This window comes from Coffea arabica, chromosome 2c, assembly GCF_036785885.1.
Source record: "Coffea arabica cultivar ET-39 chromosome 2c, Coffea Arabica ET-39 HiFi, whole genome shotgun sequence".
NCBI lineage: Eukaryota > Viridiplantae > Streptophyta > Magnoliopsida > Gentianales > Rubiaceae > Coffea > Coffea arabica.
This window is the reverse complement of record NC_092312.1, coordinates 16,539,119-16,566,212: the sequence shown is the minus strand read 5'-3', so window position 1 is coordinate 16,566,212 and position 27,094 is coordinate 16,539,119. Positions and strand designations below refer to the sequence as shown.

The 27,094-nt window shown below is 37.0% G+C and overlaps 4 protein-coding genes across 19 annotated transcripts; 1 reads left to right on the top strand and 3 right to left on the bottom strand.

Annotated features, from left to right (window-relative positions):
• Positions 1-5,769: 5,769 nt before the first annotated feature.
• On the bottom strand, positions 5,770-7,092 carry LOC140035849 (uncharacterized). Its single transcript, XM_072077237.1, has one exon. The coding sequence runs from the start codon at positions 6,945-6,947 to the stop codon at positions 5,982-5,984; it is 966 nt and encodes a 321-aa protein (XP_071933338.1). The 5' UTR covers positions 6,948-7,092; the 3' UTR covers positions 5,770-5,981.
• A 2,969-nt stretch (positions 7,093-10,061) lies between these two features.
• LOC140004207 (mediator of RNA polymerase II transcription subunit 32-like) lies at positions 10,062-18,748 on the top strand. Of its 13 annotated transcripts, XM_072074671.1 has the most exons (9): positions 10,082-10,216; positions 11,306-11,747; positions 14,609-14,660; positions 15,562-15,832; positions 15,933-15,994; positions 16,607-16,793; positions 16,906-17,002; positions 17,534-17,616; positions 17,762-18,162. In XM_072074671.1, exons 2-9 carry the CDS (start codon positions 11,665-11,667, stop codon positions 17,878-17,880), a joined length of 954 nt encoding a protein of 317 aa, XP_071930772.1. In that variant the 5' UTR covers positions 10,082-10,216; positions 11,306-11,664; the 3' UTR covers positions 17,881-18,162. The 13 variants fall into 13 exon arrangements, 8 of the variants coding, with proteins under 8 accessions (XP_071930775.1, XP_071930777.1, XP_071930776.1 ...); XM_072074672.1 differs by lacking the exons at positions 10,082-10,216; positions 11,306-11,747; positions 17,762-18,162 and adding exons at positions 12,887-14,432; positions 18,390-18,748; XM_072074673.1 differs by lacking the exons at positions 10,082-10,216; positions 11,306-11,747 and adding an exon at positions 12,887-13,162.
• Positions 18,749-18,923: 175 nt separating this feature from the next.
• On the bottom strand, positions 18,924-22,937 carry LOC140035108 (ATP-dependent Clp protease proteolytic subunit 6, chloroplastic-like). 4 transcript variants are annotated; one of them, XM_072074668.1, is made up of 9 exons: positions 22,610-22,937; positions 22,440-22,501; positions 22,164-22,239; positions 20,973-21,174; positions 20,815-20,880; positions 20,465-20,605; positions 20,051-20,104; positions 19,622-19,714; positions 18,924-19,457 (listed from the first exon to the last, which is right to left on the bottom strand). In XM_072074668.1, the coding sequence occupies exons 1-9, from the start codon at positions 22,903-22,905 to the stop codon at positions 19,410-19,412; spliced, it is 1,038 nt and encodes a 345-aa protein (XP_071930769.1). In that variant the 5' UTR covers positions 22,906-22,937; the 3' UTR covers positions 18,924-19,409. The 4 variants fall into 4 exon arrangements, with proteins under 4 accessions (XP_071930769.1, XP_071930767.1, XP_071930768.1 ...); XM_072074666.1 differs by having other exon boundaries at positions 22,440-22,516; positions 22,610-22,884; XM_072074667.1 differs by having other exon boundaries at positions 22,164-22,236; positions 22,440-22,516; positions 22,610-22,884.
• A 2,168-nt stretch (positions 22,938-25,105) lies between these two features.
• LOC113731651 (BURP domain-containing protein BNM2A-like) lies at positions 25,106-26,744 on the bottom strand. Its single transcript, XM_027257028.2, has 2 exons — positions 26,286-26,744; positions 25,106-26,096 (listed from the first exon to the last, which is right to left on the bottom strand). The coding sequence occupies exons 1-2, from the start codon at positions 26,340-26,342 to the stop codon at positions 25,188-25,190; spliced, it is 966 nt and encodes a 321-aa protein (XP_027112829.2). The 5' UTR covers positions 26,343-26,744; the 3' UTR covers positions 25,106-25,187.
• Between the last annotated feature and the right edge of the window lie 350 nt (positions 26,745-27,094).

Here is a 27,094-nt window from a genome sequence, read left to right as displayed (position 1 = left end):
GATTGACCGGTGGTGTATATGTGCTTATGCTAGTTCAGATGTAGGTGTTAGAAGAGAGCAGTGAAAGTTATAACTAGAAGAAACATAATATGGGGTAAGTACTGTGCTATAATGGGTGATCTCAATAACATTACCTCTAATGGTGAAAATGGGGAGGTAAATAGAGAGTTGAGGTAAGGTTCCAAGATTTTAACTCCTTCATAAATAATAATGAACTGGTTGACATTGGATTTGAAGAAATTCCTTGGACCTGGAGCAATAACTAGGGAAATGAGGAAGAGGTAAAAGAGAGGTTGGATAGGATATTATGAACTAAAGGCTGGATAGAAAAGATTGATAAGGCAAAATGTATACATGTAGAAACTGAGGGATCTGATCACTATATACTAGTTCTGGATACTAAGCCAATGGGAAAGAAATGGAAAAAAAAGATTTATGTTTGATAGAGAATGGTTACAGCAAGAAAATATAGGGGAGGTAATAGGGAAAGCTTGGAGAGAACACCAACCGGGGTCCAGGTTATATAAAGTTCAATGTAAAATAAAAAAAGTCAGTGTATTTACTTAATTGGAGTAAATGATGCTTTTGCAACTCTAAGAAACAGATAGAACTGGTTAAAAAGAAAATTAAAGAAGTCAATGAGAGTAAAACTAATGGTTATAGGATTAAGTTGGCTGGTCTTAAGTGGAAACTGGCTGAAGCTTATAAAAGGGAAGAACTATATTGGAGTTAGAAGGTTAGGGTAAAGTGGTTAAAGGAGGGGGACAATAATACTAGCTATTTTCATGCTAAAATGACTGGTAAGAGGAAAATAAATAGGATTAATGTGCTGCAAAAAAGGAGTGGGAATTGGTGTGAGAATGAAGAGGAAACTTGCCTGGAAATCATAGACTATTTTAAGCAGATTTTTACTTCAGAAAAATTAGATGACTTTGCAAAAATTTTACAACGAGTCCCACGTACTATCCTTGCTGAGATTAATAGGAAGTTGACTAGAAAGTCACAGATCAAAAAATTAGTCATGTAGTCTTTTTGATGTATCCAAACAAGTCTCCAGGGCCAAATGGTATGTCCCCTTTTTTCTTTCAAAATTTTTGACAAATTGTTAAAACTAATGTTGTTAATACAATACAAAGTTTCTTTCATTCTAGTCGTCTTCTTAAATCTATCAATGAGACCTTGATAAGCCTTGTTCCTAAAACTGACTCCCCTAGAACATTCAAAGAATTTAGACCTATTAGCTTGTACAATGTTATCTATAAAATCATTTCTAAAGTACTTACAAACAGATTCAAGAGTGTTTTGAACTACTGCATTAGTTATTCCCAATCTGTCTTTGTTATTGGAGGACAGATTTTAGATAATATTCTGATTGCTCATGAAAGGGTTCACTTTCTAAAAAATAATAGGACTGGGAGAGATGATTATATGGCTATCAAACTAGATATGTTTAAGGCTTACGACAGAGTAGAATGGATGTTTTTGGCCAAAATAATATTGAAAATGGATTTCTGTCCTAGGTGGATATAATGGATTATGGAGTGTATTACTAGTATAACCTATTCTGTAAACATTAGTGGTGAGAAAACTGGTTTCATTAGGCCAAGTAGGGTTTGAGACAAATGGACCTTTTATCCTCTTATTTGATTCTAATTTGTCCTGAGGGATTTTCCTCGTTAAAGCAAGCAAATCTATAGGGAAGATTGAGGAATGAAGATTGCTCAAGGGTCTCCTAGCCTATTTCACTTATTTTTTGTAGATGACTCGTTGATTTTTTGTAAAGCAAGTGTTGAAGAGGCAGGGCAACTAAGGAGAATACTAAATGTGTACGAACGAGCTTCTGGTTAGCTGATCAATGTAAAGAAATCATCACTGTTCTTCAGCAGGAATGTGCAAGATAGGAAAAGAAAAGGAGTGATGAAAGAGTTGCAGGGAGTGAAACAGGTTCTGCAAAGTAACTATCTGGGGTAGCCTTTGGTCATTGGAAGATCCAAGAGATAAGTTTTTGACTTTATAAGGCAAAAAGTAATTGCAAGGCTAAAGGGATGGAAGGAGAAATTATTGAGTCAAGCAGGAAAAGAAGTGTTGCTCAAATCTGTCATAATGGCACTGCCTACTTATGTCATATCTTGTTGTTTTTTACCAAAGATTTTGTGCAAGGAAGTATGTTCAGAATTGACAAAGTTTTGATGGGGGTAGAAGGAAAATAAACATAAAGTTCACTAGTTGAGTTGGGGAAGAATGACAAAAGTCAAAGTCGAAGAAGGGTTAGGTTTTAGAGAGTTACATGAATTTAACTTGACATTGTTGGCAAAGTAGCTTTGGAGAATTTTGGCTAGGCCTAATTTACTGGTGAGCAAAATAATGAAAGCTAGATACTTTAAGGGAACATTTATTTGGAAGACAAAGAGTTCTGGTGCTGACTCATGGTCTTGGAAAAGTTTTTTGAATGCAAAGGAACTACTGGAGGAAGGAATAAGGAAGCGAGTGGGAGATGAAAAATCTATAAACATATGGGAGGATAGATGGCTCCCAGAAACTGAGGATGGAATAGTTAAGGCTAAGGATGTGGAGGGTATAAAGGTTCAGAGGGTGAGTGAGCTTATTAAGATGGGAAGTGGGATAAGGAGCTGATTGCTCAGGTCTTTGAAGAGGAGAAAGGGAGAAAAATAATGAGAATTCCACTCAGTATGCAACCTATGAAAAACAGAATATACTGGGTAATGTCAAGTACTGGGGTATATACAGTAAAATCAAGATACATATTGGCAAAAAACATGAAAATAAGGGAGGGTCAGTGGAGGTCAGGTGCAGAATTCAGCTACGGAAGTAGAAATGCAACACAAAGCTAGAATTTTTTATGGGGATTGAACATGAAGCATAAAATTAAGCATTTCATCTAAAGATGCCTGCAAGAAATTTTACCAGTGGATACAGTAATAAATGGAAGATGCTCAGAAGGAAACCATATATGCAAGTGTTGTGGGGAAAGCCCATAAACCATTGAACATATGTTGTTTTTTTTTTGTAGCAATGCCAAGTCTATCTGGAAAGCTGCTTCACTGAGCTGGAAGGGTCTGGAGATTTACAAAAATAACTTTTGGCATTGATGGGAAGAACTAAAAGAGGCTATGAACAAGAAGAATGGAAGAAAGTGTATTGTTCTGAATGCAAATTTGCTTTGACAATTCTGAAAATCAAGAAACGAGAGGCAATTTAATGACAAAGGAAGGGACCCAATGGTAGCAACTAATAAAGCGATAATGGAATGGAGGAAGTACCAAGAAACTCAAGATGCAGAGATAGAAATTGGGGAATGTATTGAGAGCAAAGAAGATGTGTGGAGTGGTTGGAAGAAACCAAAGGAGAATTGGGTTAAGATGACTTCTGATACAGCTCTACCCCAAAAAAATTGATAAAGTAGGCTGGAGAATAGTTGTGGGGAACTGGCAAAAAAAGGTACTGGGAGCTTGGGTAGTGCCAAACTCAAGCTGCTAAAATCCAAAGCTAGAGGAAGCATTGGCATTAAGAACTGCTAGGCTAGTGGCGAAGCAGCAAGGATGGAGAATAGTAAAATTTCAAACAGATTGTATGCAAGTTGTGAATAGGATAAGTAGAGAGGAAGATGATGTAATCATTTCAACAGTAGCATCTGATATCAGGAAACTTAAGTCCAACTTTGATGAATGTTGTTTTACCTTTACTGGAAGGGTAAACAACTTTGTTAGTCATAAATTAGCTAAGATGGCTATTAACTTGAAGGAATCTGCTAAAAGGACAGATGACTTCCTAGTCTGGCTGCTTGAGTTAGCACAAGCAGATTGTAAGGGCAGTTGTTCATCTCTTATATAATCTAGGTTAGACTATTAATAAAGTATTGCCGTTTTGATAAATATATATATATATTGTACCATTTGGAAATCTCATGCAATTTCTTTTTCTTGGATCGTACCTCTAGTGAGAAATAATCATCCGCTGATTCTTAATCTGTAAAATATTGCTGATAATACAAAAATGTTTTTATTTATTTGCAAATTGGCCTTCAGCAAAAAAGAGAAAAGAAAATCCAAATACAGAATAAACTTTTTTTATGTGCAGCGAGATGAGACCAATTAATTCAGTTCCCAAACTAGTCTTAATTAGAAAAGTAAGTAGATGCTCCAAATCTAATTTCTTCTGAAATATAAAAAATGCACTGTAACGATTTGATATACATAAATGAGATGACAAGGTAATTAGAAAATTTGTTAACTGAAAACGTCGAATTTGTTTGATGAAAAAAAGCTTTTTAAACAAGACCTTACTGTATATATACAATTACAAATACTATCCTGTCAGATATGCATACAAACAAAACCCAAATACGTACTGATCAAAAGTTAAATCCCAAAAATAAGTACCAAAAGCTTAACCATGTATCATTGGTATTTAAGACAAAACAAACGAATTTCCTATCATGTGTGCAAACCACAATCAAAAAACTGTCTGCGTATATCCGATAACCCTCGAATTAACTTTTCCGCAAGAGAGATAAGAATTAAACAAAAGAGACCCAAAACTGTCATAGAGAAACAAGCCCCGCACTGAAATCTGTCGTGCTTACCAAAGCAAGGTAAGACAAAACTCTGAAATGAAGTTACAAAATAAGGCTAATTATACTTAGGGATGGCAATGGGGGCGGGTGCCCCCGCGGGGGGCTCTCGGGACGGGGGGTGGGGGGGAATTTTTTCCCCCCGCTTAGAAACGGGGCGGGGGGCGGGGGAGTATACCCCCGCCCCATCCCCCGCCCCGGCCCCCGCAAAACAAAAAAAAATAAAAAAAAATATATAATTATATATAACATGTAAGTTAATTAGTTATAAACTTATGATAATGATATTATTAGTTAGATATATTATATAATGTATATTAGTTTATGTAATATAATTGATATTATCAATTATATGAATAATTCTACATGTTTACTAATAGAATTTATTAATTAGTTATACTAAATTTACTAATATATTTATACTAAATTTCTAATTACACTTAATAGAATAACACTTTTTTCTCAAAAAAAAGCACAAACACAATAATGAATTAGTGATTGCATTTGTACTAAAAGTGAAAACTTGACTATTTTAGTTATATTTATTTCATCATATTGGATTGTATTCAAATAACTTCTGTTTGATTGTTTTTATGAGTTTCAATTGTAAAATTACAATGAATAATAATTTGATGATGTGTTGATATTTTAGTACTTGATTATTTATTAAAATTTAATTATAATAAAATTGTATTAACCCCGCGGGGGCACCCGCGGGGAAAACGGGGCGGGGGCGGGACGGGGCAGGAGGAGCAGGAGGCGGGGGACGGGGCGGGGGACGGGGGTCCCCACCCCCGTCCCAACCCCGCCCCGTTGCCATTCCTAATTATACTACACGCACCAGGAAGGGGAAAAGAAAAGAGGATAATACCATAGAACGAGGGAACGGCTGCATAAAATGATAAAAATGGTAAAGATGAGAAACATTCTTAACAACTGTCTAGTACAAGTCCGATGACTAGAAATAGGAAAGATTGATCTAATCATCCAAATGAAACACTTTAGAATTCTAAATCAAATTCCACAATGTCCAAATCGAATACTTTTGCACTGTAAATCAAACTACACAATGCCCATCAGATATTAACACTTAAACAGAATCAGAATTTGAGCACCATAATTAACAAATCACATCTAAATCCGAAACTTCACTAATTCAAAGTTCATCATCCCTGATACCACCTATCAGGAATGCCTACAAGGAATAACAGTTCCAACAAGTTGTAACCCTCAAAAATCAATCACCTTCATCCTGTGGTTATACATATACACTAGAGATCATCATACTAGCTACAGCTAGAAGAACGAATCCAATCCAGGAAATCAGAAGTAGACTACCATTATTCTTCTTTTTCTTCTCTTTTCTTTTCTTTTTTTTTTTCCTTTTTCTTCAGCGATCAAAAGGCCCATTGGGATCAAGCTGTTTGCACAAACCAAGGTACGTAAGATAAAGGACACGATCTTTGGCCCCCGTACGATGATTCTTGGTATGCTTGCAGAAATATTTAAGCTGCTCCAACGTACAACAACCAAGCATCTGACCCAAGAGCAAGAACAACCAATTAATGGCTTTCTTCTTTTCGGGAATGATGGGCTTAACGCAATTGTCTTGTTCACATAACTTGCAAGCTGGTAGAACCGGGTTCATCCAAACCCCAGGGGCTCTGTCATGCATGCCGCTTTTGTTCTCAGCAATGAAACTCCCAACTTCAATGAACTTTTCCCTCAAATCGTACTCCATCTCGTACCGCTTTTCGCATCTTTTGCATTGGACTTCCCCGCTGATCTTGAAGATTTGTTTTGATAACAAATAGTTGAGGCTGTAGACTGAGGCGCGGCGGGTGGTGGCCCATGGGAACGGTGCAGGAACCGTTTCGCTCTTCCCTTCGTGTGGTGCTTGGGAAGGGTTTCGGCGGGGGCGAGCAGGGCGGGACTGACCAGCCGAGGCCGAGGAAGGTTCTTGACGATGAACTACTGCTCGCAGCGTGGGGAGTGATGATGTGTCAGGGAGAAGATGAGGCGACTGCGTCTGCTGACGCATTGGCACGGGCGGCATGTAGAGAGGGTAGGATGGCGGCGGCGGCGGCTGGGGTATGAATGGCTGATGTTGTTGCATGGAGGGGGGTGGCGGAAGTGGTGGTTGTTGGTGTATTGGGGAATGTTTTCGGGGCCTGATGGCTGCTGGGCGAAACGAAAGGGAAAGGGTTAAAAGATCATTGTCGTCATCTTCAACGAGGTGATCAGAAGAAGAGAATTTTCTTGGGATCTGAAATTCATGGTGGTTGTTGTTGTCGTTGGTTTTTCTCTTTCTGTTGATTTCTTGATTATCATTGGATATGTCTTTTTGGTTGTTCATAGTTGGACAAAAGAAGAAAAATCATATATGGTCAAAGCATAAAAGGAAGAGCAACAGCTGCGGGAGGTTTATGCAGGGTATAAAGAAATGCCAGAGTGAATCTGACGAAGGGTTCAAGACAAAAGACAACAGGGAGGGTTTTCAGAGATGGATGGAAATTTGTAGTTGGTTGGGAGTGTAAGAGAGAGAAGTTGTAATTTGTACTGTAAGTAAAGAGATAGAGAGAGAGTTGAGAGATAAAGATAAAGACGAGCAAACAGACTATTAAACCTGCTTTCGAGAATTGGGAATTTTGTGTGTGTAATTTTATTTTGGTTAGACTTCTTTTTCGAATTCAAAATGTCCATCCGAATTCTTCATTTTTTGGGATAATTTCAGAAACATTCCTGAGGTTTTTAATATTATCACTTGGCGCCCTCGAATTTTAATTGAACATTTTGTAAAAATTGCAACTCGTTTAAAAATAATAAATAAAAACTTATGTTGGGAGATATTATATAATCTCATTCCAAATTTGCTCTTTTTCTTGTGGTCCCTTAATTGTCATGGTACAACAATTTTATCTCTTAATATTTATAAACTTGGTCGACGTAACTCTTTGATGAAAATTCGAAAAGTTGATAACGGGTCAAGAGACCCATTTTTTCTATCATCGGTTTGGATAAGAAATATTAAAGTATTTTCAATTTTAAATAATTTACAATACTTGTAAAAAAATAACTTTAAATATTTTTATTACATTGATAATAACTTTTTACACTAGTTTGAAAATGTTAAAACATCACAAACATGGTTATATATAAGTTTCACATCTTGGATTTTTCTAATTTTCAAATCATCGATTTGGGCAAAAAATTTTGAAAATTTTAAAAAAAATAAACAAATTACAAATCTCCTTAAATTAGCTCAAAATATTTTACAATAAAGAAAATAATATTTTTTGTGAATTGCAAAAAACCTCAAATAAACTTTCAAACCTGTGTTTTCAAACTCGGATCGGACCGACCGGTTCGACCGATCGAATCGGGAATCGGCCAAGTGTTCGGTCCAAGTCATGCTTCAAAACCAGGTAAGTAAAAACCCCGGTCAAATCCAGTCAAAAACTGGATTTGACCGTGTTTGACCGGAAAAAATCGGATTTTCCGGTTCAATCAGTTTTTTCAAAAAAAAAAAACTCAAATCTTTTTCAATATTATGTTTTGACCCCTAAATTGTTAAAAATTATTAATATACATCAAATATTTCATACTTTATCAATATTTTCTTAAAGTTTGGTATTATTTTTCAATTAAATCCATAATTTTAATTCTAAACTTGTTAATACTCATTGAATAATATAAATTGTTACTTAATTGTTCTAATTTCTTTGTATTTTCTTGTTAAATATATTTAAAACATCAAATATATATATATATATATGAATATACCTTTTTTAATATAAACATGTTATTAGATATTTTACATATAATATTTTAATTTTTAAATAAATTTTATTTATGACGTCATCTGGTTCAACCCCTATCGAATTCGGTTGAACCCATTGACCTTTGACCCCTGAGATTGACCGAGTCGATATCCGGTCCGGTTTTGAAAACATAGTTTCAAACATGAAGTCTTTGTTTTTTCAAAACATACTATATTTTGTCCCATCATATTTAAATCTTCATGGCTTGTACTAAAAAATAAGACGACAAAAGAACAAGATTGAGTTGAGATTATACTCTCTCTCTCTCGAGATATGCTTTTTTAATGTTATATTTTGAAGCATGTTGCAAATGTTATAAAAAGTTTAAAGTGAACGAAACACACGTACGTGATAGCTTTCAAATTTCAAGAGTGGCAAGTGATATTGTCGAAAATTTGCAGGAATTTTGTGTTCACACTTCACGTTGTCATGCACTACAAATCTCGCAGAAAATGGCTGGGACGATGTTTGAACAAACAAGCGTTCAATAACAATTACCCGCTGTTGGACGCGGGCATGGTCCTGCGCCACTCATTATTGATGAGTTGAATTGAGGATTATGCAAGGAAAAGATAAAAAAAAAAAAAGAAATGGAAACGATCAACATCAACTTCTTGTGATTATCTGGACTTAATTACATACGATCGAACAATTTCATTTGACAGGGTAATAATAAAGGAAATGTATGAGTCCGGGTCCTAAAACAACCATAGTCATGTTTCACAATTAATTTCATCCATTTAAATTCAAGCTACCTTTGGTAATTGGACGACCAAATCAAGAAGATGCTCCCATACAGAACTTATTAATAAAAAGGCCTGTCTGACAAGTGTCCATAAGATAGAGTTTAAGTGTTAATATTTTTTTTAAAAAAATAATGTCATAAGTGTATATTAATTGGTGGATTATATGGTAAATTAAGTACGACATAAGCGTATTAGCGAGTGTCTAATGAATTACGAAGTACTCATAAGAATTTAACCATATTAGTTGGTGGATTATTGTAACCAAAACATCATGAGTTCATAATTGCCACGGGAGTATTCCCGCTTCAGCTTTCATTCAGCCTTTAAAAATAAAAAAAAAAATAGGACAAACGTCAAAAGAATATTCAATTCATTCTTCGTTCTTTTTGATCTCCTATCAACGATTAAAATTTTTTAAAAAATAGACAAATGAATATGGCTACTAAAATACCGGAAAAAATCCATGATCATAAAAACTCTTGGAATCCCTACATGATAGAGTACACCTAAAATTCCACAAAGGTCGATTTCAATAGGAAATGCAGGGGACAGCCGCATTTTCTTGGTTAATGTGAGAATTTATATAGATGTTCATATCATTTGATAATGCACCAAAATTTTGACAACATAATATGCGACTTTACTACCGGCCGTCAAGTTCATTGAATTTGCTGCATTGAGAAGAGGGGCAAATTGAAAACAATTATTTGGGCTGTCAACTTGGAAAATACATACGGGCCTCCACATCATTCCTCCCTTGAGCTCTCGGCATTTTAAATCTACTAAACAAATGATGGGTCTCAAAGGATTGGGTCCATGCATAGCGGCATAGGTTTCGGACCCATACTAGCCCGGTAACGTGAATGGTGCGATGCGGGAATTATATTATTTTTACCTTCTTTAAAAATTTTTTTTTTTGGTTAGCAAATTTTTTTTTAAGGAGCGCGATGGAATGAGTTCCCCATTTCCTATTTTCCTTTCAATAACTGGAGCTATTTGTAGTTGGGCAGAACGTAGAAAGAACAATAGAAAACGAATTCTGGGTTCGGCTTCTTTTTGTGAGTTCACAGATCTCTGTTGTAATTTTTTTCCTTTTCTTCTTCTCTCTCTCTCTCTTTTTGTTACTCTTTTTTTTTTTTTTTGGGGGCTAAGCATTGAAGCTTTGCTTGTTGATTTGATTGATAATAGCCTCTCTATTTTAGCATCTGCTGTTTGTTTCCGATTCTGTTGACTTTTCCTTTTTCTTTAAGTTTTTGGCGTTAGATTACTACAAGAACATAGCGAAAAGAGAAAAATCAGCTATATATGTGGAAAAAAAACAGAAGAAAAGAGAAGTTTTTCTTTGAAAAAGAAGCAGGGAAAAGATTTCCCTGATTTTATTGCCTGTGCAATAATTATGCTTATGTCTGACTATATATATATATATATATATATATGTGTGTGTGTGCTTGGGGGATAAGCAGTTATAAGCTACTGCTGATACTAAATTCACTAGGACCTAGCCTTCTTGAGCACTGGATAATCTCCAATTTTCAGTACAACGAAAGGCACTTTTTGTGGGGTTTGTTCATTAGCCAGGTCCGGGCATATTGACTTGGTCTTTGCCTGTTGGAGTGAGATTTACATGTTGTTTGTTAATTTCCATTGGACAGATATGAAGGTCTGGAGGCCTTGATTCATCTTTTTGGATAACTTTGTCTTTCATATATATAAGTTTTATAATGAGGTTGTGGCTTGTTGTGGGTTGTGTTCTGTATGAATAGTGGTGTCGTCTGGTGAGTGCTTGTTTAATAGTTGAACGGCCTGAAAAGGGGAGATTACAGAGGGAAAAAAAAAGGCAAGATGAGAGAAATCCCACAATTGTATGGCTTGGTGAGGGTTTCATATATCAGCTGATGGTTATCTGATGGTGTGGTGAAGGCGAAAGGGAGGGGATAGTCTTTTATAAATTATCCGAGTCATTTTTGCTGATCTGTTAATTGCATCTTGTAATTTCAAACATGTTGTTTAACCAGAAATCTTCTACATATGCATTACGAACTTCATGTTTTGTAATTTTAGGAAATAATGCAGTGGACTATTTCCCCCTTTATGTTGTGACAATGATACGATGTGATTGAAGTGATGTTAAACACGGCACCTTGTAGGTGTTTGATGGACAATCATGTGGACTCCCTGAACAATGCCTATGAAGAATTTGTTGCTGCAGCTGCCAATGTACTTGAAGCTAAGGAAAGTTCTGAGGGTCAAAAAACGGCAGCCACTGATGCAGCATTGGAAAATTTTAAACAGCGATGGGAATTGTTTAGAGTAGCTTGTGATCAAGCAGAGGAGTTTGTGGAGTCTGTGAAACAAATAATAGGTTCTGAGTGTCTCGTAGATGAGGCCACTGGCTCGGTTGCAGGGAAGCCAGGGCAGGCTGCCACAAGTGGTCTTCCACCCATAAGTGCAGTTCGCCTGGAGCAGATGAGTAAAGCTGTTAGATGGCTAGTTATTGAACTGCAGCATGGTGGAACTGCTGGTTGTTCTTCACATTCCCATTCATCAGCTCCATTTGATGCAAGATTTTCTGAAGATGCAGCTCAATAGGTAAGCATGAGCTTTTTGTTGTTGAGTTGTTTTGTATTTGTGTAAACGAATTTACTTGTCATACAATGTGATCATGTTGAATTGCTGAGTAATTGTTGAGAAAATTTAGGTGAATATCAGTTGTCTTGTACCTCGGATGCTCTCATTGTCACACATGGCTGGCATATGTATTCTCCAAAATGAAGTCATTCAGATTGTTAGCTGATTTTTGTGCAGTAACATCTAGGATTTTTTTTTTTTTTTTTTTTTTAAATGTGAGTTTCACATGCTGATTGCTGAGACTTGTTTCTTTTAACACCATTTGAGCTTTAGTCAAGTGATGCATAATGACGTTTGGGTGGGTACCTTCAATATTAATAAGTTCATCTCTAGTGTGCTTAAACATGTGCATTGGTTGGATGGGCAATCTGTGGTTTGATCTTTATTAGTTCTGTTGAAATTGTTTTATCGCTGCAGATTTGGAGCTCATCTTCTTTGCTTTTTCATTCGTGTCAAGGTTAAACTTTCATTCTTATGCATCAGATGTCCTGCCCAAGTATTCTTGAGTTATTAGAACATATTGTAGATTGGCCAAGTTTCTCTGCCTAAGAAGTTAAGTTGGTGATATAACTAAGTCACCCTACTATTCGCTTGAGAATGCTTGTTCATTAGCCTACATCCGTAAGAAGTTTCACTGGAATGATGGTTTTTGGTTTTGATTTCCAGGATATCCTGGAATACAGAGAGAGTGTTTTATTAGGGCAAGCAATCATTTGTCAGGAAAATGTCACGCTATGCATTATCTCAGTACTCATCATCTGAATTCTTAATCTTTGCCACCGCACAAGCCCAAGATCTAATTCGGTTATGTGTAAAATGACTCATATCGAGTAGTTTCATGAAATTTCCCACAGGAACACCTTTGAAACCAACATCATTTTTTTTTACTCATCAATATCCTGTATTCAACTGGGAGTACACTTGCTTCCATGTGTTTCATGGGGAATTTTCTGCTTTCCTTGTAACTTTGTAACGCAGACTGGTAGGATGCATCTACCTTCAGTGCTTGTTAACAAGGAAAAGGCTTGGTAGTCCATCTTAATATAATAGCTCTTCCTATCCAATTGGAAAAAGCTTAGAACTTTTTTAGTGTTTGCAGGAGACTTGCAAAGAACCAGAACTGATGGGCACAAGACTTCTCTCCCGATGGCCTAGGAAACTCGTAATGGTGGGGGGGGGGGGGTGGATTGAAGTTGGACTCTTCCCTTGAAGTAAAAGCAGCCTGTAAATCTCGGGTCTAAAAAGGTGCATTTATTCTCGTTCGACTTCAGTTTCCATCGGAGTTTTCCACTACCAGAAGGGACCTTAGTCGGATAATCAAAAAGAAGGAAAGAGAACTACTGATAGTCGTGGATCAAACTAATGTGAAATAGCAGGTGCAGAGAATGTTAAAAGTTTTTGACTTGAGTTTTGCCCAAATGCGCGAGTTATTCGACTTGACACCTTATGCGAGTTATGCCAACAAAAAGTTCCTTTACACCAGACGACACAGCGAGCGGGGGAGCGTACGAGTGACGCTTTCCCAATTTTCCATTGTTTATGAGATACTACACCGTAGCACAGCCTATCTATCTGTCACCAAAATGTGATAGGTACAATTTAATGACGGGCCTTCATTTGAAAAAAAATGTTAAATGTCAAAAAGCTAGAAATTTTTATATTTTTTATGCACATATATTTTTAATTATTCTTTTAAAAATAAAGGGAGTATTTTTTTTAATAAAATTTTTTTAAAAATAGTAATCCAAATTGTCGTGCCCACGCATAACACGATGATCAACATGGGGCATCTTTTCTAGGTTGATTTAAATTCTGGTACTTTCGAGTCTCGTGAAAAACGCGTCTTGGGTGAGAACTGAGGCTCCTCGTGACGCAAATTGTACCTAGAAAGAAGAGTGCTAGTACTACCTCTACCTCTGCCTCTGCCTCTGCAATTAAACGAATCAAATTTCCGCAACGAAGGCGAAAAATGAACACGTGCCAGGCTTCCTAATCAAGCACATGATTTTCCACGGTCACCACAGAAACACGTACTCGAGCCCCAGGCCAAAACATCTACGAAAAGAAAGTTACTGGTTCGCATAAGGGTTCTATGATTGCCTCTAAATTCAGGAAAAAGATGATAATGTTCTGTAAAATAAATTCCAAGAGGTATGGAATGGGGACCGTGGGGGGATGGGGATGTCCGAGAGCTGCGTGTTTGTTGGTGTGTGTGACTGTATGTACGGGAACTTGTTACTTGTGGGTATGGGAATGGGAAATACAGGAATCATCAGTAAGGCATGCAATCGCAATGACAGCTGCAGGTAAAGGCCAAGCCGCCAAGGGGCCCAACCCCACGTATATCTTGCCCTTATCGTCCCCCACCTTGCAGTTTGCACTTATTTTTACGCTCTCCCTGATTTTTCCCTCTTTTTCTTGTGGTGACTGACCTTACTCTTACGTCCTCCCCTGTTCTGTACCGCTGCTTACTCTTCAATTTTATCATCTGGGTTCCTTTTTTGTTTTCGTCAACATGTCGACCATGGTTTCAGTCCGGAATTTCTTATCTGGCAGCCATTCTAAGCTTAAGTTTGCTTTCTCACTAAAGATTCTACACTTGGATCTTTTGAATGTGATTATGGTGCTTCATCAGATTCAATCAGTGTCAGAATTTCTCTTCTCTTCTCTTTTTCTTTTATCATGCATTCTTTGTTATTTATTTTTTATATTTTCTACTTGTTGGTGCGTTAGATTTCAACTAATGAGTGCTCGAAGATTGGTTTTTGATGTCATTATTGGTCTAAAAAATCATTTTTGTCTGCCTTTTTCATTGTTCACAGGATTTTGAATTATGGAAATGAAACACAGGAGCTTCTTAAATGGGCTTCCCGGGTGAGTGATTGAGGTTCAAGAATTTTACTCTTCCTTTTTTCCCAAATCCCTATTGTTGGTTTTATTTTCAAGTGCTTCTTAGGGGCATTTAGTTGGGTTGAGTTGTAACATGGATAAAAATTTTCTTCTATTGGAAAATTTCCATTCAAATATGTCTCCAGATCTTGGTTTTTTTTTTTTCTGGGCTTATGCCTCTTTGTGTTCATGGTTTAAATGCACAAAGTAAGAACTTGCTAACCATTTGAACCATTGGACGCCACTACCATATTTATAAGAGCTAAACATGGTGGAACACTCGCCTTCACTCGATTAACTTTTTGGAATCGCTTTTTCTCCTCAAAATGACTTCTGTGCAAGAGCTTGTTTTACCTATATAATGGACTACGAGATAAGCTCCTGGATCTTCCACTTGTCTCATGTCATTAGTTTGGGCTATTTTCTCTTTATAGGTGTCATCACTGAATCTGTTCTGGGACTATAGCTACTTCTTAATCTGCTTCAGTCATTTTACGCAATAGGCCACATTTGTGATGCTGGGTTTGGCTTTCTTTACGTGCTGATGATTGTGACCTTGACCAAGGGATAGATTTCCTTATAAACAATATTAGATGATTCCCAGTCAGAACATTCTAAAAAGTAGAATTTAAAGTTTATCCAGGAAAAAGGGTAATTTATTTTGCTGTGCTGTTAATCAAATTCAAGCATTTTTCAATCTTAGTCAATCTCAAATTGGAGATTACTTGGCCTTATGATTGGTAAATGCTTGATATTTCCTTACTTCAATAACTAACAATATCGATTCATGTTGTTGTTTGGGCTGATTGGTGTACAATACTTTTTCCGTGTCCTTGGATCATCATTATTCTGTGGATATTCATTTGACTTTACTATTTATGTTTAGAGTGGAAATCTGGGTCTTCGTGTACTTTGGCTCATTCTGCATTTTGCCGTCACCATATGGTACTTTCTGCTGGGAGTAGTGCAGTCTTTTGAGAGCTTTCTCATTGCTAGTGATATATTGACGAAATATGAAGCCCTTGATATCAGCAAGGTTCGTTATTTGGCAATGGTAATAGACAGTGAAGAAGCTCAAGAACTTTCAAAAGTTTTGGAGTTATTGCAGTGGGTTGCAGATATTGGTGTGAAAAGTGTCTGCCTTTATGATCCAGAAGGTAAAAGGGATATCCAGAAAGTGAAAATGCTTTAGAATTTACTCAACATTTCCTTTGGTAACTTTCACCTGACAGGCGTGATAGCATTTTCCTGTTGCAGGTGTGTTGAAAAACAACAAGGAACCTATCATGCAAAGATTCAGCAGTGCAAACTTGTCTGAGGTATCATGATCTTCATCCACAATTAGCTAGATCCTTTTCTACAAGTATTCATGACAGTATATGTCATATGTCAACCTTGTCAGTTCAATATTCCATTGTGATGCATATTTTAATGAAGTAATCAATTTTACATATCTATTTTGTGTAAAAGACATTAGGGGCGGTTTGTATGCATGACATAATATCTTATGTTTGGAATCTGCTGGTTCAGTGTGTTATTATGGTGAAAATGTAAATGAAGTTTTGATTTGCCGAGTTGTTGAGCCCAAGAGATGTGTCAAAGCCCTTTCTCCTGCTTATTGCCTGAGTGGTAATATTTTTTCAAGATACATGGTCTCTGTAACCAGTCCAATTATTTGGATTGAAGAGTGAAATATTAACTTGTAATGGTGGACTGAAGGATAATAAAGGTGTTAGGAAACATGAAAGGAAGTAACAGGATATGATTATTTAAATGGAATAGCTAAGTAACGCCTTTCGAAGTATGGCTTTAGTGGGGGAAAAAGTGTTGATATAGCCAATGTCATAGGTTTGATGCAAAGCTCTAGTTGAATTTTGATAAACTTGAAAGAAAGATGGTGCATAATAGACTTGGATTGTGATTTCTTGCAGGAGGCTGCTGTTAATGGTCGGCTTGTTACCCGCAGAAATCTGACTTTGGAGTTTGTTTCATTTGAGGATGGAAAAGAAGCAGTTGCCAAAGCAGCTAATTATCTCTTTGTAAAGCACTATGCAAATGGTACTAAGGAAAAGTCAGATTTTACAGAGCCTCAAATGGCTGAAGCTTTAGGAGCCATTGGTATCCTGTCTTGCCTCTTTTTGTCTTCCCAGATTTTCCGAACATTTAGCAGATATTTTTCTAGCATTGTCTGTGCAAGTTTATATTATTCTTGTTAGTATTGTCTTAACAGGTTCTGGAGGAGCTGAGCCTGATCTGCTACTAATTTATGGACCCACAAGATGCCATCTTGGGTTTCCAGCATGGAGACTTCGGTACACTGAAATAGTGTAAGTAAATTAGTAAAGTGCTACGATGTTATTTTTATAGGAGTAAATTCCTCATTGCTGCTGTTTTTGTCAATTCTTAAGGTGCCAAGAACTTTTCTCGGATATGCTTTAGTGGATTACTTTGTAATAGTCCCATCACAGTTGCATCTGTTTCTGCTTGAAATTGTGTAAATAGACTATTGTGCTGTTCTGGCCCAGTCACTGTGGTTTTAGTTCATTGCTTTGCCTGCTTTTTGAAATATCTTAGGCATTGGTATCATTGAAATTCGGATTTCAGGTAGAATCCCTATAATAATTGATCTATCCTGCTTCTTCCCCCTCCCGAGAGAGAGAGAGAGTGTGTGTGTGCGTGCGCGCACGCGCCTGTACAAACTATTTTTTCCTGATACTGGTACAAAACGTTTTAATGCGACTTTTGTAAATCACGTTTGTTTTGCTATAAATATTGACTATTTGAGTGTCAAATGCCAATTTCAGTTCTTGCATCAGAATGGTTCGCTTGAATTATTTCTTGTTTGCTGTATGTTGCAGACATATGGGGCCATTGAAGTCTATGAGTTATGGTTCCCTTGTTAAAGCCATTTTCAAGTACACTATGGTGCATCAAAATTATGGTAAGGTTCTTTCTCTTGATCTCCCAAATGACCTTCCATCATAACGCATGCAAAAAAATAAACAAAAACAAGAGTCCTAAGTAGGATAAAATAGAAGACTTTTAAATACAGAAGGAAGTAATTAATTCCATTAATCTATTCTCAGAAACAACTGATGCTCTGGTCGCTGTGCCTTCATGTGGTCAAAAGTTTGAAATAAGTTTTCATTCAGGAATTTCCTATCAGATTAAACTGCAGGTCTGCATTGGCTCATTTAGAGTTTAGATCAAACCTTCCATCCCCCTCCATTTGGGATCAGGGAAAACTATCATGTTATTCATCTCCATTTCCATCTTTTTACCGTATTTGGCAAGTATAATCTAATGAAAAATGGTGAGTAGTTGCTCTTCATTGATAGGTGGCGGCTGTGGTTGGTTTTATCATGTTGAGCAATGTGCGGTCTAAGTTAATAATTTCTGTATTCCAATAAACGACTTTGGGATCTGCACTTCTTGGTGTCTTAAACCTCACTTTTTATTAGCTTTCTTTTTTCTTTTTATGTCAAAACTTGAAAGAATGCTTTTTTATTGGTTTGTGGGCATATTTTGAATAATAAACATGGGAAACGCAAGTGAGCCACGGTATAACCTGAATTTATTGTTTGGTCCGAGTAAGAGGGGAAGAGAGATAAGGGAGAGTTTGGGAGTAGAATTCGGGATATCTTATGATTAGGTGGCGTCTCGGGGACACGATATAACCTGAATTTCATTGTGCTTGATTTCAATTCTTCCCAGGTTCGTAAGCAATTTCATCCGCAGTGACGTCATCTTGTGGGACGAGCAGAATTCGGAAGATGGACCTGACAGACGCTGCTAGTATGGTTTGCATTTTATTGAGAATGTTCTTCTTTGATTGTAGGACCAAAGTTAAAAGGTACCTATTGGCTTGTATGCCCAATTGATTGACCATTTCGTAAACTCATCCCGTTGTAAACTCATCACGTGATGGAAAATGTTTGTACTCCATTTGCTCTTTTTTTCCTCTTAGGAGTAGGGGGTTGGGAGATGTCTTGGTCCTATGGGGTTGGGACATATATAGTTGGTGGCATTAGTTGAAAGGAATAATAAGAGGAAAAAAAGGCTTCAATTGTTTATCATACTTCTTATCTACCATCGCAATTTCTATATGCCTGGAAAGAACAATTGACTCTAAATGTAAGAGATGTACTTGACAGCTGCAGCATCATGAACGTAATACTACACATTTCTTCTGCCCGCCACCACACACTGCTGAATTTGCTTGGTGCAAGAAATTAAGAGGGAATTGAATGCAAGAAACCACGTCACTTTTGACTAATGACTTAATTCTAGTACAAACAAGGAAGGCAGAGCAACTTGAAGAGAAGCACCGGCCGTACCAATAAGCAAAGATGCTTCATTTTACACCTTCGCCAGGTTCTATTCTTACGCATAACACGTCCAGGTTAAATGATTCACTAAGGTTCTACTGGTATCACAACAACAGAGACTCATTCCACGACTTCCAATTACATAACCGATACAATATGCAAAGTGTGTTGTAAAAAAGCAAGGAATTTCAATAAATTTTGCTGGGGAGAGTTTGCAATTTAATGTCTCAGTCAACAAGATGTTCCAAAAAGGTTGCAAAACAAGCATTGCCTGGCACCTGCTAAATGCCATGCCGTGCCGCCACTTTGCTTGTGCAACATCAAGCCTTGCTATGCTCTGCCGTTTTTACTAGCGCAAGTCACTGTTTGGAAAACATGCTATAGCTTCACGTATCACGTCTACGTTTTAGTATTCTGTTTCTAAAACCCCATCAATTAGACCAAACTCCATAGCCTGCAATTAAGATAGCCATGAAGAAATGCTACTTTTGCTAACAAATGTGGCAGCTACAGTAAAAAAAAGCCGATGTTCTCAAACTAATTCCACTTAATGGACAAAGTCTTTTAATAATTTGTGTAATATAAACTAAAAGGAGAGGACAAAGCTAGCAGCATTACCTCAGAGACAGATAAGAAACGATCCCTTTCAGTGTACTGTTGCACTTTCTCAAGAGGTTGGCCAGTAAAACTAGCGTACATTCTGTCAATTTTCTGCATTACATAACAATTTAAGGAGTGAAGAACTATAAGTTGACAGGTAGTAGAAGTACTAAATGAAATTATAACAAGTCTGGGATCACAGATAAATATCATACTAACAGAAACCCAGCCTAAGCAATCAAAGTTTCATTGACATCAGAGGAGAGATGTTCTATACAAAGAAACAACAAATTGGTTGTTGGTTTCTGTTTTAACAACATGTTGGTATACCAAAGCAGTGTTAAAACACTGATGGTTCCAGCAAAGAAGCCGGAAGAGCCAATCATAAACTGAAATAATTAGTGGAGAACATCAAAGTAAAGAAGCTGATTAGGAAAGAAAACTGACATGACGAGATTGAACTGCTTCATTCACTTGGCGCCTTACATCCTCCACATGTCCCTGCAAGAAGAAGAAATAAAACCATTTGTGACGGACAGTTAATCAATCTTGCCAAGCATAAAAAATGGTTTCTTTATGTCAAAAGAAGCTAGCAAAACGGTGGTTTCTTTGTGTCGAAATAAAGATCTGCCAAAGATAAAATAACCTATTTATCATCATTCTGTACCATCCTGTCCTTTCCTTCTAGGAAATGAAGTTGAATAAGGGAAACCCAAGAGTAACAGAAAGTTGGTGCACACACCATTGCACTTTATAAGCTATTATTAAATTTGTTCCTCATTCTCTCTCTTTTTTAAGGTCCATCAATGATGACATTTACTCCAAAAGCAGAAAAAATTGAAATAAAGAATGGCATTGTACCCCGCATCCACTTTGTGGTTGATGTATCATAATACGTGCATTTGGCATCGCATACCGCATGCCCTTTTCTCCACCAGCAAGCAGCAGCGCACCTTGGCTTGCAGCAACTCCAAAACATACTGTACCGACCTTAGGCTTTATCTGAGACAAAACAATTGCCAAAAGAGAAGCTACGCTTGTAAAAGTAATGAGTGAAGACATTAAACCAACTGCAAATCTTCTAATTACAAACTCTTAAAAAAACATCGAAAATTCAAGCATAATATGAGCTTTACAGAGGAGAAAAGGCATGCAATATCAATCGAAGTATAAAATCACTGACAGAACTTTGAAAGAGTAGTTATGCCTACCCAGGACATGCAATCGTAGATTGCCAAGACAGAGTAGGTGCTCCCTCCTGGGCAGTTCAGATACATCTGACATGCAGAAAATGCAATACTGGTTATCAATTATTCATGTCACTCTACTAAAATTTTAACTTTATGGTTGATAGGTTATATAACATCACCAAAATATCAGTATCTTCATCAATAGTGGCCAGAGTCACGAGCTGTGATATAACTTGTTGAGCCACCTGAGAAGTAACTGGCTGACCAATAAAGATAATGCGATTCCTAAATAGGACAGTACAGAGATCCAGCGGTCCCCCTGGTGTCATTACAGCCGGCATAATGGGAGGGTTCCCTTTTTTGGCTTCTATAGGACCATAACTGTAGGCGATGAAATATCATAAGAACATAGTGTCTCAAAATCAAGGAAACCATTCTCCAGGTAAAAGATGAGCATGAAAAATCTAAAAGAAACTACTGTCCATGTCAAATCTGCACCACAAACAACCAATCACTGAGAATTAAATTGTCTTTAGTGATTAAGTGATAGTAAAGATACTAATGTTAGGCACTTTTAGAACAAATATTTCAACGACAAGGTGTACTCTGGTCCACTACAACGAGTTTTGAGAGGAAACCCTGAAGCAAAATTCAACAATATCTACAAAGGAACATTTCATTATTGCCACCACAATTATTTTCTAGACACCACTTCATCGCAGATGGAGTTCCTTTTTTCACCCTAGCTAGTAGCGAGGCAAAAATAGCCTAGACATATATTTCATGTGGGCATGTTCAAACTTAATGTACTATTTGCATAATAACAGCATAATGCTGGATATTTGAGATGGAGACAGCCACCTTATTGGATCAGTACAACAGTCTTGTATCTACTTTGATTTCTCAATAGTTGAAAGCCCATGAAATGTGGATGCTTTATGCCCCAACCTCAGAAAAAAGAATGCCATAACTTTTTCTTCCTCAGACAATAAGCATAAGATGGCTGAAAATTTTTAACTTAAAAAAAAAACCCCTAAAAAATTGATGGTATTAATTAGATAGGAGCAAAATCGTCCATATGTTACACCTTTAATAGTCAACAATACTAAATTGTGCATGAACATTCGTTCCTTAAAGAACAATCCAATCCCTTCATGAGATTCATAACAGTGAGTTCATTTTGTCCCAAACACGCAGAAAATGAATGAAACTTAACTGCTCATAAACACGTGCAACATTTGAAAAAAAAAGAAAACTGCAAATGAGTCCTATATCCATAAAGACGCATTACACACATGGAAATGAGCATACATTTAGAGTAGGGACTAATATTTGTAAGCTTAATACAATACAAGGAGACGATAGACAACCTGGAATTCGAGCCAGCACAAGGATCATTCTGCTCATGCTTTAACAAGAACCCGTTTGTTTTACTAGATAATCCTGCTAATTTACCAATAACGTTGTTAAGAAACTGATTGGAACAATAATTAACAAATGTTCCTAAAACCAAATAAGGACCTGATTGTACGGGGAAAGAAGACAAGAAAAGAAAATGAAAAGATAGTACACTTCTTTCCCCAATGGGTATTAAAAATAATAAATAATTTAGGTTTATTATCAGTTCAAAAATATCAAACACTTACCAATTGCAGATAAATCAGCACGGGGATTGGGCAGAGCAGATGGTAAAGATCGCTTCTGATTCCTAAGAGAAAACAATCTATAAACAGAATTGAAATTATCAAAGTAACAATAAATAAGTGCAGCTTTGAGTATCAGTGTGCGTGTCTCTGTATTGTGAATTTGAGGATACCCGTCAAGGGATGAAGCAGCTAAATACGGCGTCGTTCTCGGTGGATAAGAGACTCTGGGTGAACAAAACGGAGCTGCAATTGTTGAAGCCACCATTTTTCTGATTATGCTCTCGCAGTCTGTGTCTATGCAGGAACGAGAAGCAGCAGAGGAGACGGGGCTGCGTACCACGGCAGCCTCGACAAGGTTTGAAAGGGGATAAGAAGTAATCAAACTAAGAACTGGGCATCTTCGCAAATAAACGAAAGGTAAAGGACTCATGACGATAATTAGTGTCCACCATCGCCAATAAAACATATTAAATCTGTTAATCGAATGAAACCATGTAATTAGTTGGTGAGTATTTGAAATTTTATTAGGCTTATATATTGGAGTGTATGTTTAATAAGGTTTTTTTTTTCCCTAAAGAAAAGAGGTTATTGCAAGTTTTTGAAAATTTTATTTTAGTTATAAAGGTGAGAGAAACTACTTAAATGTGAGGGTCAAGAAAAGATGAGATGGTTGTAAAATAGATTAGTAAGTAATCGAACATGATAAGAAGACTTAGATATGTATAGCGGTAAGAGTCATATAACTTTTTAAAAAACCTAGAGAGTATGGAATATAACATTACTATTCTTTTTTTTTTCTGTAATAAAAATATTTGAGTAATGTAATTAAGAAAGAGTAAATTTTTTAATACTGAGTGTGTATACACTATTATAGTTGAATGCATGACATATATGTAAAATTTGGATTTTAAATTTAAATTTAAATTATGTGTTATGCAATTGTAAAAATGTATACACTTTCAATATATAGAAAATTAATCCATTAAGAAAACTACAGAAGCTAATATTTTCTCTAAAAGCCACATTTATTGAAAAAAAAGAAACCACATATAAAATCCTATCAAAGTATCGTGCCTATTGCCTTCTTCTTCTTTTTTTTTTTTTTTTTTGTCATTCGTCGCTATTTTATCTATATCTTATTCTATCCTAATCTATCGGGAGGTTCAACTGGGCTTATGGGGAACAGGTGGGGACTAAACCATCATCGGATTAAACGAATGCACTACGCATCCTTCTAAATTTTTTAGAAGAGCCACTTATTATGTGTGGCAATCAGTGAGAGGCAAGATTTGAAACCTTGACCTCCTACCCCACCAAGGCCGCCGGCCCATTTGTACTGCAATAATACCAAGCATAGAGTGCAATCTGAACGAGTCCAGAAAGTGCTCCAATACCATTGGGTATCGTAACGTTGTAATCAAATTTGAGTGAAGCATAACATAACCCAAACAATACCATTGAGCAAATTAGCAAGCGATATGTACTTCACACTCTTTTTTCTTGATCACATTTTTCATAATTGTCAACGAAGCATGCAAATTACACCAACGAAGATAGACCTTTGCTTCTCGGCGTGCTAGACGGCAAGAGTAATGCCAATTACGATGGCAGTTGCAATTGTTTCAGTCATGAGCAAATAAATGATCGTTTGCCTTTCCCACAAATCAATCGGAGTGAACAAAGAATAATGTGAGAGGTAGATGGCCTCTATAACAAGTCCAATACCATTGATGTTCGAAACTAAGACGATTTGAGATTTTACAAATGAAAGACCATAAAATATCCACATTGCACAATTCAATAGCGTCACAATATAAGGGTTTGATCTGAATTCCGCAACTGATTTTGCTTTACATATTTTTACGAATGTTGGGACGGTCGAGAGAGAGGTCGAAAGATATAAACGTTTCCAATTATCCCAATAACAGTCCTTATCGAATCGATGTTCACCATCTTTGATGTACCTTTCAAGTGTGCAAATGTGATGTTTTCAACTGGAATTTGATAAAAATCTGACCCTAAAAGAGATATAGAGCGCGATTGAAGCCACGATAATTTAACCTTTGAAGATATGTGCAATTGCTATTTATAAAGATGTAAGGTTTTCCAATTCTCTATAAAAAAAATGATACTACTAAAGGAAATTCCAATTCCAAACCATTATTCAGATTTCAGACTAACAACAACATAAAAAGTAAAGGTAAAAATAAAAAAGCAAGCGCAAAAAAGCACAAGTGACTTTCAAATTACTAGAGTACCATTCATAAATCGCCTCTTTCAAATTACTAAGAGTTGTACAACATGAACCCCATTCTTTGGACTGATTGCTTATCCGCTCGAAACCAAATTTTTTAAAAAAAAAAAATTAAAAAAAAAGGAATAAGGAAAAAAGCACTTACCACTGTGCTATCAGCGTAAGCTCGATTTAAGTTTATCATTAACTTCTCAAATTAGTAGCAACTGAGAATCTCTAACAATTACTCCGCACAGAAGGATGCAACTCACAGATGTAGTTAGTAGAGTAGTTATCTAAACAACAGCACCACATAGATTTTTGCTAATTTCCCCAGTTCTGAGTTAGATTCCTGCAGACGATGAAATTTGCTAGTTGGCCGTCGCTTCAAATAAAAGCAAATACAAAATGGAACAAAAACAAGCCCTGTGGATTTGCACAACAGGTAGATTTCATTTCGGGAGAGTACTGGGATTAGCACTCCAAACATGTAGAATTTACAAAACTGGCAATAATTAATAAACAGGAGTCGATGCAACCCACACAAGATTATTCTCTGGGAGAAAATGGCAAATAGGAGAGCCTCCGGGCACAGTTTTCAGGACACGAAATGCTAAATGATTAGGGTCCCAATCCGAGGTATCCATATGACAAACAGCTGCAGCATCCACTCTTCCTCCATTCTCGCCCACAAGCGAAACCTTGAGAAGCTTGTTATCCTTTTTAGTATGGCAGTAGAAGACTGCGTAAGGGTAAGACAGAACATGACATGCTACCATTCTGGCAGGCGAGATCACTCGGGGTTCATCCTGGATTGTATAGTTCTGCAATATGCTAGAGGTTTGTTCTGTTAGGTGATTCGTAGTTACAACTTTCAGTGGGGCTTTTGATCCCAGGATCTCACGTGCAGAGTCAAGCATGGATTCCAGGGACGTTGCGCAAAACTTGGCGTCCTCTGTCGCTGGTTTGAATTCGCAGTGGCTCAGTGTATCTATCATCGCTTTGGCTTGGCGGGAGTCTTGGGAAAAGGAAAAGAGATGGAGAAGATACGGCAGTTGGGACGAGGAAAACGGAATGGAATCAGCTTCTTCTCTAGACAGTAGAGGGGGGCTGGCAGAAGGCTCTACGACGGGGAAATAGATTGGAATCCTGTTCCCAAGTTTGATCTGTTTGTCGGTGAAGAAAACCTTTACTGCAAGCTCGTACATATGATCTTTATCCGACGACACAGATGGACTCATTTGATCAAGCTTTTCCGGCACTCCATTTGCTACATGCTTGCGGCCGGGATTGTCGCTGTCCGGAGCGTAGATCGGAGCATTAAGGTTGTGCCTGGTTGTTTGTAGCATCTCGCGGGTCTCTTTATGATCATGAACATTTAAGGGTTCTTCAGCAATTTTCCTGGCTCTACTGCCACAAACACACTGCAATCGAATTCAAATTGATCAAAGTCATGCACACGCTTCAGATTCTGTAGCAGTATGAGATTCATAGCATAGCAGGAATTAGAACGAGCTGTATTGGTGGCAAGAAGCACTTCTCAACCATCAAATACTTGCAAAGCAATAAAGTAGTAGTAGTAGTGTTTTGCATGGCAGAAACAGAACGATTACCTCCAAGACAACTAACGCGTGAAAGAAGAAAATGCAAGAATGGAGTCCAGCAGCCATGTCTGCTTTTCTGTTAAAACTTCCTTTGCTTTCTCTGTTGTACTCGTGGAAATGAAATTAATGAAAAGGAAGCGGTACTGCACTGCTAAGTTTTTTCTCACTTTTGACCATTACTTGTAAATAAGAAAAATCTTGAAGTTCGTTTAATACTACTAGCGGTACATCTTCTGCATGCTGACCAATTAAGCCAAATTGTAAGCTTTAAATTAGTGGGGAAATGGCATGAGCCACATACATGGCTACTACTAGCTCAAGGCAAACAAGTCGCTGACTGACTCATCGGAAGCTTATTTTGCAATTCTTTCACTCCGCTGACCGGCTAGCACTTATAAACCCCAAATCCGGGAGGAAATGTAGTAGAAAGTCGGGAGAAACTTATCGGCCAATCGAATAAAAGTTCACCTATAAAATAAAGAGCGACTTAAAAGACATTCTATATCTAAATAATAGATACAAGCACGGGATGATCTATCTTATCTTTTCTTTTAGTTTAAGTGCATCGAATGAGTTGAGTTGTATGTTGGATATTCTAAATAAATCTATCTCCGCAATTGTGTCCCTTTCTATGAGCAGGAAACCTGTCCTTACCGCCAGCGGATCAGAATTAAATGTTTTCCTTGTTTGTTTTCTTGAATCAAGGTCTCTTTCGGGGCAAAAGACCAGGGGAACTCTCCTAATAGCAACCCGTAGCTCAGCTCATTCATGATTCAGCCAATGCAATTGTTGAATACCTGATTGATAAAAATTTTTTT

Excerpts from the sequence above, each read along its gene's own strand:
- LOC140035849 (XM_072077237.1), bottom strand. The coding sequence starts at position 6,947 with ATGAACAACCAAAAAGACATATCCAATGATAATCAAGAAATCAACAGA.
- LOC140004207 (XM_072074670.1), top strand. The coding sequence starts at position 14,302 with ATGTCGACCATGGTTTCAGTCCGGAATTTCTTATCTGGCAGCCATTCT. Across the intron at positions 14,433-14,608 it reads CTTCATCAGATTCAATCAGT|GATTTTGAATTATGGAAATG; the intron begins GTCAGAATTTCT and ends CATTGTTCACAG. Across the intron at positions 16,794-16,905 it reads TGAAGCTTTAGGAGCCATTG|GTTCTGGAGGAGCTGAGCCT; the intron begins GTATCCTGTCTT and ends TTGTCTTAACAG.
- LOC140035108 (XM_072074668.1), bottom strand. The coding sequence starts at position 22,905 with ATGTTTTATTGGCGATGGTGGACACTAATTATCGTCATGAGTCCTTTA. Across the intron at positions 20,606-20,814 it reads TCTACGATTGCATGTCCTGG|ATAAAGCCTAAGGTCGGTAC; the intron begins GTAGGCATAACT and ends GTTTTGTCTCAG. Across the intron at positions 20,105-20,464 it reads AACCACAAAGTGGATGCGGG|GGACATGTGGAGGATGTAAG; the intron begins GTACAATGCCAT and ends TTCTTCTTGCAG.
- LOC113731651 (XM_027257028.2), bottom strand. The coding sequence starts at position 26,342 with ATGGCTGCTGGACTCCATTCTTGCATTTTCTTCTTTCACGCGTTAGTT. Across the intron at positions 26,097-26,285 it reads ACGCGTTAGTTGTCTTGGAG|TGTGTTTGTGGCAGTAGAGC; the intron begins GTAATCGTTCTG and ends ATTCGATTGCAG.